Source organism: Girardinichthys multiradiatus, chromosome 5 (assembly GCF_021462225.1).
Source record: "Girardinichthys multiradiatus isolate DD_20200921_A chromosome 5, DD_fGirMul_XY1, whole genome shotgun sequence".
NCBI classification, from domain to species: Eukaryota; Metazoa; Chordata; class Actinopteri; order Cyprinodontiformes; family Goodeidae; genus Girardinichthys; species Girardinichthys multiradiatus.
In genome coordinates, this window is record NC_061798.1 from 32,209,628 (window position 1) to 32,220,364 (window position 10,737).

Genomic DNA, 10,737 nt, shown 5'->3' on the forward strand with positions numbered 1-10,737 from the left:
GCAACGCGTCATATGCCGCCACCGTGTCCGCCATACTATGAGTGGCAAGTCCGCCAAGGTGAGCAAAATATTATTGGAAACTGTGTTTTCCGAAAGAAAGAAACACTAAAATGTAAATGAAACCATTTTATTAGTGTTTTTTTGTATCTATCTATCTATCTATCTATCTATCTATCTATCTATCTATCTATCTATCTATCTATCTATCTATCTATCTATCTATCTATCTATCTATCTATCTATCTATCTATCTATCTATCTATCTATCTATCTATCTATCTATCTATCTATCTATCTATCTATCTATCTATCTATCTATCTATCTATCTATCTATCTATCTATCTATCTATATGCACTTAACTAAACCTTTGGTCAGAGAAAAACTTGAGTGTTTGCTTACATTTAAAGTCAACCATAAAAATCCAGGAGCCGTTGTTGTGACATTTAAGATTTTTATTGTTTAACAAATACACAACCATTTTCATCTTTAGACAGCCTCACACTATTTGCTCAATTTTAAATTCAATTCGTATGAACTACAGCTAGTCTCCTTCCTAGAGGTTTAACCATTTCAATGTTCTCTGGAGGATGAAGCTTCTTGTTTGCAGGCTTATTACAGCATACACGTTGATCCCCAGCATTTTAATCATTACACAACATGCACAACATCAGAAAAGCTGTTTCATTCCTAACTGCAGCACCAGAAGCCAAAAGATCCATGCACCACTAGGTGGACCTGAAATAAGTGCTAATAAATTCCTAATAGTAATACATCATATGCTGGACTAAGCTGGGCACCATTTGTAATAAAGTGTCAAGAAGTTCTTCCCTCAAGGAGCTCTCAGAGCGTACCATGCTGTAAATCCAGCAAAGACGGCAACCAAGGCAGCCAGAGCCAATTGATTGGGTATATGGCTGATGTAGTTGGCATTCTCACTGGCCGCTGTACATAGAGAAAGATGAACAGAAGGTCAGAGTTTAGGTAAACAAATAAAGGTATGAAATGAAGCAATAAAAAGATAAAGGGTGAGGTCATCAAGACCAGTAAGGTTACTTGTGGAGTTCAAAGCATGGGCTAACTCTATTTACTATATATATGGTTTCACTTGCTGACATTATTACACAGCATGGAATACATTTTCATTGTTATGCTGATAATAACCAACTGTATTTATCCATAAATCCTAATTAATTGAATCAGTTAGGTAGACAACAGGCATGTCTTGAAAACATTGAAACCAGGATGACTTTTAATTTTTAGCCCGGTGCCATCTTTTACCAGAACATGTTATTGAACATGTTTCTAGGCTTCCATTCTTTCACCTTTCACCATTCACTTTTCAATATTGTCAGAATTAGAAATATCCTGTCCCAGATTGATGCAGAAAAACTAGTCCATGCATTTGTTACTTCAGGGCTGGACTATTGTAATTCTTCACTATCAGGGGCTCTGAAAATGCTGTTAAAAGCCTTCATATTTTCCAAAATGCTGCCGCAAGAGTTCTGGTGAAAAATAAAAGAAGAAATCACTTTTCCCCAAACTTAGCTTCTCTTAATTGGCTTGTTATTAAATTCAGAATAGAATTTTAAACTTGACTTATTACATATAAAGCTCTTAAGAATCAAGCTCCATCATATATCAGACATCTGATTGTTCATTATGTTCTCAACAGAGCATTTCACTATGTAGGTTTACTAGTGGTTCCTATTTTTTCTAAAAGGAAAATGTTAGTAGTCAGACTCCTCTTCTGTGGAACCAGCTTCCAGTTTTAGTCCAACAAGCAGACACCCTGTCTACTTTTAAGAGAACTTCTAAAACCTTCTGTTTTGATAAAGCTTATAGTTAGGCTTAGGTTACCTTGAGCTATCTTTGTAGTTATCCTGCAAAATAACAGGTTTTTATCTGTAAAAAAAAAACCAAAAGGGGAGACCCATATATGTACCAATATCCTTTCACCTCAGAATAATGCACTACTTTGTTTTGGTCTGTCACATAACAATCTCTACAAAGCATATTAAGGTTTGTGGTGGTAACATGTTCCAAGCAATTATTGCAATGCCCAAACCCCTACTTTGTCACCAATATTAGCCTCATATCAAGGCTAATAGAAATGCACGAGCATGTCTGTGATTGCTCAGTCAGTCGCTTAACAAAAAGATTTGAGTGGTTGAAAATTTTAAAGCTGAACCAAGAGCTGTTATTGTGGTGGAATAGCAACCTGCAGTACTGAAGCCCTTTGGAGCTATTTACTTTGAGGCATTTCTTGTTTAATCCAGGAAACCAGACCAGATCCTGGACAACAGGACAAACAACTGTTTTACACTCTGTTTTTATCAACCCTAGCCAGACTTATGAGGCACTGCATTATTTTTTTTTTTGTAAAGGTGCACTCCTGTTTTTTTTCACAAGAGCAGCTACCTGTTACCTGTTTTTCCTGCAGAGAACGGGCACTTGGCATCACCTCCCATGGTATCTACATGACTGTGTCCAAAACCTGCTGCTTCCCCTTTGCTCGTCTTTCCAATTTCTTCCAGCTCTGCGATGATCTGTTTCAAGAAAGAAAATTTGCTTTTTAAATTTTTTTATTAATATCTCTATTATATTGTTATTTATATTTATGTTTCACATTTTTCCTTCGATAAAATTACCATCAGGCATCTTGTATGCCCACTCACCTTCAAGGAGAAGCCATAGGCCCTGATGGCCTCGTCCACAATGCTCATTTTGGTCTCCATCTCTACGTCCACCTCGTTCAGCTTGCTTCGGTAAAGCTGCTTGAAGCCCTTGTGGCTGGTGATTCCGTCAAACTGGTAGAATTTCAGGCCCTCCCCCGTTGAGGGGAGCCTCAGGACCCTCTTGGCCACATTATTGAGGAGGTGTCCGCCTGACAGATCTCCAATGTAGCGAACGTAGCAGTGGGCTACCAACATCCCTGGGTCTTTCTTCCCCACCTCGTGGATCCGTTTCACCCAAAGTTTTGTGGCGGCAGAGGGGCCTATCTGATGGAGGAAAACAGATTTTATAACAAAACTTGCTGATTTCAAAAAGCATGTTCTGTTTTAAAGGATGAATGTGCTAAATCAACACTACATGTACATTAAAGTTGAGTGAGACACGCTATTCACAAATTAAGAAATAAGCAAATTATGTAAACTGTGTGCTTCGTGCTCACCAGGTTCTCCCAGTCAGCTCCATAAAAGTACTGCAGGTCCTGGGACAGGGCTTCACGGCGGGAAAGCTCCGTAGGAAAATAGATCGGAGCGATGTGAGGGTGGTCTTTATTCCTCTCAAGCTCATCCTCCATGGCCAAATAGATAAAGTACAGAGCTTCTATGCCTTTCTGATCATATGCAAAGAGATGTAAATGAAAGTAAGTTACAGCTGAATAAACATTTTTGCTATTTCTTCTGCCATTTTGTTATGACCTTCACAAGGCTTATTAAAACAATTTTATGATGTTTTCCAACCAAAACAAATCTTTTACACTGTCAACACAGGGCACCATAAATTAAAAGGTATGGTTTTGGTTAATACTACATTTATAGCCTGTCTGGCTTTTTGATCAGCAGTAATACTGTGGGCATTTACCAGTAAAACCAGATTTCCCAGCTTTGATGCATCAAGTGGCAAGAGCCAATAAGGAGGAATACCAAGTCTTGCATTGGTATTCACACACATTGTACTTTTTCACATTTTATCCCATTACAACCACAAACTACAATATAGCTCATTGGGATTTTGTGTGCTGGACCCACTTAAAGCAGGACTTAATTGTCAAGTGAAAGTAAAAATATATCTTAAGGTTACAAAACAATATCGCGAGCTTTAAACATCTGAGAGAATTGTTTAACCTGAGTTGTTTTGGGAACAAAAGGGGGCCCCTCTCAATAATAGATTGCCCCTCATATATATGCAAATGTTTTCTAAAATGTTTGAACCATGTAACAGATTTCTAAACAACACCTGATAAAATGCTTTGGACGCCAACCTTAAAGATGTCCTTTTGGACGATGCCTCTGTAGAAATCTCTGCCCAACTGGGAGATCTCTGTTTTGTTGTGGGACTCCTTGGTACCCGCAGCTAACATCTCAGAAAGGTCACCCGAACTTGTTAAAGGACACAGAGAAAAACAGGCATTTAAACTTAAAACATCATGATACTGTGGTGAATGAAACTGCTGATTATTAATACTATTATCTGTACCTTGGTAGGTTTTCCATCTTTGGGCTTTACACAGCTTTCACCTTAAGGAGACAAGAAAAAAGATGTAACAATTAAATAAAATTAACCTTGGACTCCTAACACTGACCTAGATTTCTGATAAAAATAAGCAAATTTGTATTGTACATTACAATCAGAGGTTCACATGCAGTCATCCATGCTACATTTATTTTTTTCCTATTGATGAATGTGAACAGTTTTTTCTTTGTTTGTTTTTTTTTTACAGGGAGGAACGATTATACAACAGCAAACCATAGTGATTTTCAAACACCACAATTAGGCCCAAAGACTTGGAGTTTATGGTGGATTTTCTCTAATTCAACATACAAGCTCAAATATACATATATTCCTAATAATATTTGGTGAACTGTCCCTGTGAAAGATTTATCTAGACGAAACGCTTTTTGTAGACACCAATGAACTTATAGCATAATTCTGGTTGGACATGTGGCCACTTTTTTATTGTAAATAGCAGAAATTGATTGGTTTACTTGTACAGACAGTGCTTAAATATTCATCAAACATTATAACAGCACCTTGTTGATAGCTACAAGAAGCATGTGGTACCTTGTAAAGGTACATTTCAATAAATTTGAATGACGTTTATGTTCATATTAGCCTGCATGTATAATGTCGACCCTGTGTGGATTAGAGAATCAAAAATAAGTTGAATCCTGTCCACCCAGTTCTTGTTTTCAAAAATCACACAAGTTGTAAGCTGCATTTTCATTTTTAAAAAGAATGGCTTAAATACATTATTAAAGGCATAACATTTATTTGTCATTCATGTCAGTGCTAAATGTATGTAAACCTCTGACTAAAACTATAAAAATAAAAGACAGATACACCCACAATTGCCGACACTTGAGGAGACGACACCACGTAGTTACCAGGAAGTAGCAGAGATACTGCACTGTAATAATTATCTTCTGATACGGGCTTCTTTACACAAGAAAATAATTTACTAACTTAACATCTGCTTAAAACAATATAAATTAGCATTTTGAGTAATAAATAAATAAATAAATATGTTGAAAGTCACCAAACTAGAGTTGTAACATTTAAGTATATATAGTAAGACTGTCTGGTACGTATGTATGACAAATGTGAATGTATGGATGTCAGTCAGTCAGTCATTTTCTACCGCTTATTCCATAGTGGGTCACAGGGGAGCTGGTGCCTATCTCCAGCAGTCTATGGGCAAGAGGCAGGGTACACCCTGGACAGGTCACCAGTCCATCACAGGGCAACACACAAACAACCATGCACACACTCATTCATACACCTAAGGGCAATTTAGAGAGACCAATTAACCTAACAGGCATGTCTTTGGACTGTGGGAGGAAGCTGGAGTACCTGGTGAGAACCCACACATGCACAGGGAGAACAATGCAAACTCCATGCAGAAAGATCCCAGGCTGGGAATTGAACCCAGGACCTTCTTGCTGCAAGGCAACAGTGCTACAAACTGCACCACCGTGCAGCCCCAGAAAAATCAACTTAGCAACTAAAGAAGCCTGTTAAGCAAAAAAGGAGTTAAAAAAATTCAGCATTAACTTCATTGCATAAAAGTGCAAAATCTTTGTTGAAGAACCTCTAAATAAAATCTCAGAATCAAGCCTACTTTACCTTGCAGAAATTCTCCAAATCTCTATTGCCCACAGAGCTTTTCATGTGACGCTATAGATTTCCTATCCGACCTGGTGCTGAACTCTGACTCGGCCATTAAAAAAATCAAGTTTCCTTCTTGTGAAGCTGTTCTTTTGTACATGTGGATATATATTTGGACTCAGTGACGGTAGAAAATAAAATCTCTTTTCATCTTCAGCATTGTGGCAGACCCATAAAGGATTTTTTTTTAAACTCTCTGGCATTTGGAGCAGTTCATAACCCCAGATCATGATGCTGCCACCTCCATCTTTCACTGTGGGTGTGGTGTTCTTCTGGTGACATTCAAAGTTGTTCTTCAATTCCTGTTTAAAACTTTTATTTGATATCATGAGGTTATAACTAATTCTCCAACAAGGTTTTTGGAGATTTTAACTAGGCCTTGCTGTTTCCTTTGGATGGAAAGATTCCTGTTTTGCAACTCCACTCCTTGGCTAAGAGATACGGAGACTACAGAAGGTTGCTATCATATGTTAAACACAACCAGCACTTGATGGAAAATCCTGAAGCTCCTACTGTGTTGCTGTCAGCCTCTTGGCACCTCCCTGATGAGTTCTGGACATGTCTTTTCTACAGTGTTTTTAAGGTCACTCCAGTCCACCCTTTTTTCAGTTATCCATAACGGTCTTCATTTGGCATTGGCGCAATAAATGGTAAGTTAGTAAGAAAAGTTTATTTGTAAAGTGCCTTTTACATACAAAACCATCAGAAAGCTCTGTACTGAAGTACAATCAAATAAGTATTAAAATGAAGTGCCATAACAAAGATAAAGTAACTCACAATGAAAATGAACATTCAACAAAAAGCCTGTTTAAGCAGGAACGTTTTTAACTTTTAATTTGAAAGTGTCCACAAAGCCTACTAAACATAGCTGTAGAGGTAAATTGTTCCACAGCCTTGGTGCCACAGGCTGGCAGGCCCTGTCCTCCTTGGTCTCCAGTCTGATGCATGAAGCAACTAGAAAACGTTGAGCCTCCGAATGAACACAGCGAGCAGCAGTAAGTTTTATAAGCAGATCAGATAAGTAAACTGGGGCTGGCTTTGTAGAGCTCTGCATGTTAGAGTGGGAATTTTAAAACAAATCCTAAAATCTATTGGTAGCCAAATTAAAGAGTATAAAATGGTGGTAATGTGAACTCACTTGTATGGCTTGGAAGCGTAAAAGCAAGGATTTATCCAACCATTAAACAGGGCATTGCAATAATCTGAACACTATGACAGAAATGCATGGATTATTCTTTAGAGTTCAGCAGAAGGGACTATATGTCGCAGTTTAGAAATACTTCTTAAATGAAAGAAACAGACAGAGATTTTATTTCTCGGTTAAAGCCCTGAGACAAGTCGAATATTACACCAAGATTTTGAATGCTGGTCTTAGGAATTAGACCAAAAGAAGCAAGAGCCTGAATGATTTTTGTATGTAGTTCAGGAGGAGCAATAATCATTTTTGGTACAATACATTTGACCTAATTCCAATAGGTTATACAGAAATGCTAAATAAAGATTGAGAAAGAAATGTTTGCAGTGTAACACCCAACCCATTAACAAGAGGTTGAAATCTGAGAGGACAGTTACTAAAATGGAGTGGAAATTGAACATGAACTATTGGAAAAATACTGCCATTATCATTAATTTACTCAGGTTGTCGAAATATAACCAAATCAGAAGATGACACAGATTCGATGCACAGAATTAGATTGAAATGAGGTTTTATTGTTCCAACTTAGGTAGACCTTGATTAGAGTTGTTAGAAGCCAGAGGATGAGGAAGCCCCAAGGATCCGAGCAGAGAGAGAGTGTTCTGGCGGTGGAAATATTTACAGTGCAGATTTCCTGAAGAAGAGTTCCATATGGCGACAGGCAGGCAGACAGATGAGCAGATCGACAGGAAGGCAGGACAACAAGTGATCAGGCAGGCTGACCGAAGTCCACATAACAGAGACTATGTTCCAGCAACAGACTGTGTCAGCAGCTGTCTTAAAAAGCCATGAGCTCATTAGCTGGATGAGTTGCAGCTGAGAACAATGAAGTGCCAGAACCAGCCAGCAGAGATCTCACAGCCATGAGGCAGATAGCGTGTCGCCTTCTTGAAGGAGGGCTGCAAATTTATAGGGCTGTTCCCATTAACCTCAAATACCCCCACCACCCCCAACCCCTGTCTGAGATATTTTAGAGGACACTACATGTCACCTCCTGTGTGTATGCCAAGTAAATCTGTTGGCAAAGTGCCTTAAAAACAAGTTTGTCTTATTTAATTTTAGCATATTTTGTTAAATTCACACATTGTTTTACGACAAAAAAAAACAAAACCTTCCTGTCAGAAATCATGACATTGTACCCACCAGGAGCTGATATTTGAGTGGACAAGTGCTAAAAACGGGACCTTCAGAAACCGCATTGTTGTCAAATACTGTTCAAGTAATTTGAAATATAATGAAAGTTACCATATTGCCTTGTGATACAGGACTACTTGTGCACAGGTGAAAACCAGTTAGGATTTTTAAAACAAACAGACAAATAAATAAAAATTGAAGCTCATAATCTTTCCATTTAATTTTATAGACTAAATTAAGACTCTCCAGTAGGACTAGAGAGGATCGAGCAAATTTATAGAAGCAATAGCTGACAATTAGCTTTGCAGAACCTTTGCAAGATTTAAGCATGCAGGTACATTTACAAGTATATTATTTACTAATTTATCAGTTTTAGTAATTGATCAGTTATTCAGCATAAATTAGGCATATTTATCAAGTAATTCAAATGTTTTCCTGCAATAAATCTGTCCTCATGTCACAGGCTATACGGCATTTTTAAAAGATCTTGAGCAAAATGAAGTGTAACACCCAAACCACTAACAAGGACAGTGACAAAACGTACACTGCACTCCTCTTATATGTAGGTAGGGATTAGATATATACATCAATGACCATGGTTACTTACGTTTATATACTGAATGACTTTTCTAAAAGATGACCTTCAGTGAAAGGATTTATATTTTCTTCCAGACTGATCCATTTTCAAACGTAACAGCATATTTATGAGTTAATATACGTTGTGCCGTCCTCCTACAACAAATGTTTCATATTGTCATTAAATGGGAAGTCTGACAAAGTGAGAAATGATTGCAGTGTAGCACTCAACCCATTAACAAGGAGTTGACATTTTGAGGGACAGTTTCTAACAGGGAGCTGACACCTGAGGAGGCAGCTAGAAAGTGACACTGCACCTTGTTTCTCATGTTTAGTGAATAAATTTAGTAATCTGTTAACATGCGAATCAGTTTTAATCCCTATCAGCTCGAACATGCAAAAATGTATTCTTACCGTAATATGGGGGGAGATGAGTAATAAGTAATGTTATGCCTGTTTAGCACGTCCCCAATACAACATAAATCAGGTCAAGAGGTAAACTTGTTAGGCGAACAAGCCAATCAGAGTCTCTCTTGAGAGGGTGGAGTTTCAAGATAACCGTATTTAGTCAAGCTAATTTTAGTAGGACCATTTTTATAAATCTGTCTGTGTTTCATAATGCTACATAAGCCTTAATGACTGCTTATAACTGATTAGATCTATCTATCAGGAGCGTAAAGTTTAACTTTCTCATCTAACTATGAGCACACTGATAAACCTGTGGAAGATGTTTACAAAATAGTTAAAGTTGCTATTGCTGGAAACTAGGGGTCCATGTACAAACTGGACTTAGATAAAGAATAGGATGTCAGGATGTATGTACTGGTCCTTCTCAAAATATTAGCATATTGTGATAAAGTTCATTATTTTCCATAATGTCATGATGAAAATTTAACATTCATATATTTTAGATTCATTGCACACTACCTGAAATATTTCAGGTCTTTTATTGCCTTAATACGGATGATTTTGGCATACAGTTCATGAAAACCCAAAATTCCTATCTCACAAAATTAGCATATCATTAAAAGGGTCTCTAAACGAGCTATGAACCTAATCATCTGAATCAACGAGTTAACTCTAAACACCTGCAAAAGATTCCTCCCAGCCTGGTTCATCACTCAAAACCCCAATCATGGGTAAGACTGCCGACCTGACTGCTGTCCAGAAGGCCACTATTGACACCTTCAAGCAAGAGGGTAAGACACAGAAAGAAATTTCTGAATGAATAGGCTGTTCCCAGAGTGCTGTATCAAGGCACCTCAGTGGGAAGTCTGTGGGAAGGAAAAAGTGTGGCAGAAAACGCTGCACAACGAGAAGAGGTGACCGGACCCTGAGGAAGATTGTGGAGAAGGGCCGATTCCAGACCTTGGGGGACCTGCGGAAGCAGTGGACTGAGTCTGGAGTAGAAACATCGAGAGCCACCGTGCACAGGCGTGTGCAAGAAATGGGCTACAGGTGCCGCATTCACACTTTTGAACCAGAAACAGCGGCAGAAGCGCCTGACCTGGGCTACAGAGAAGCAGCACTGGACTGTTGCTCAGTGGTCCAAAGTACTTTTTTCGGATGAAAGTAAATTCTGCATGTCATTCGGAAATCAAGGTGCCGGAGTCTGGAGGAAGACTGGGGAGAAGGAAATGCCAAAATGCCAGAAGTCCAGTGTCAAGTACCCACAGTCAGTGATGGTCTGGGGTGCCGTGTCAGCTGCTGGTGTTGGTCCACTGTGTTTTATCAAGGGCAGGGTCAATGCAGCTAGCTATCAGGAGATTTTGGAGCACTTCATGCTTCCATCTGCTGAAAAGCTTTATGGAGATGAAGATTTCATTTTTCAGCACGACCTGGCACCTGCTCACAGTGCCAAAACCACTGGTTAATGGTTTACTGACCATGGTATCACTGTGCTCAATTGGCCTGCCAACTCTCCTGACCTGAACCCCA

General features: G+C 38.6%; 1 protein-coding gene across 3 annotated transcripts; it reads right to left on the reverse strand.

Annotated features, from left to right (window-relative positions):
• Nucleotides 1-439: 439 nt before the first annotated feature.
• LOC124868760 (heme oxygenase 2-like) lies at nt 440-9,603 on the reverse strand. 3 transcript variants are annotated; one of them, XM_047366326.1, is made up of 7 exons: nt 9,214-9,603; nt 4,206-4,246; nt 3,991-4,108; nt 3,175-3,342; nt 2,678-3,001; nt 2,428-2,548; nt 440-944 (listed from the first exon to the last, which is right to left on the reverse strand). In XM_047366326.1, the coding sequence occupies exons 2-7, from the start codon at nt 4,220-4,222 to the stop codon at nt 832-834; spliced, it is 861 nt and encodes a 286-aa protein (XP_047222282.1). In that variant the 5' UTR covers nt 4,223-4,246; nt 9,214-9,603; the 3' UTR covers nt 440-831. The 3 variants fall into 3 exon arrangements, with proteins under 3 accessions (XP_047222282.1, XP_047222283.1, XP_047222284.1); XM_047366327.1 differs by having other exon boundaries at nt 8,831-9,603; XM_047366328.1 differs by lacking the exon at nt 9,214-9,603 and adding an exon at nt 7,712-7,735.
• Nucleotides 9,604-10,737: the final 1,134 nt, after the last annotated feature.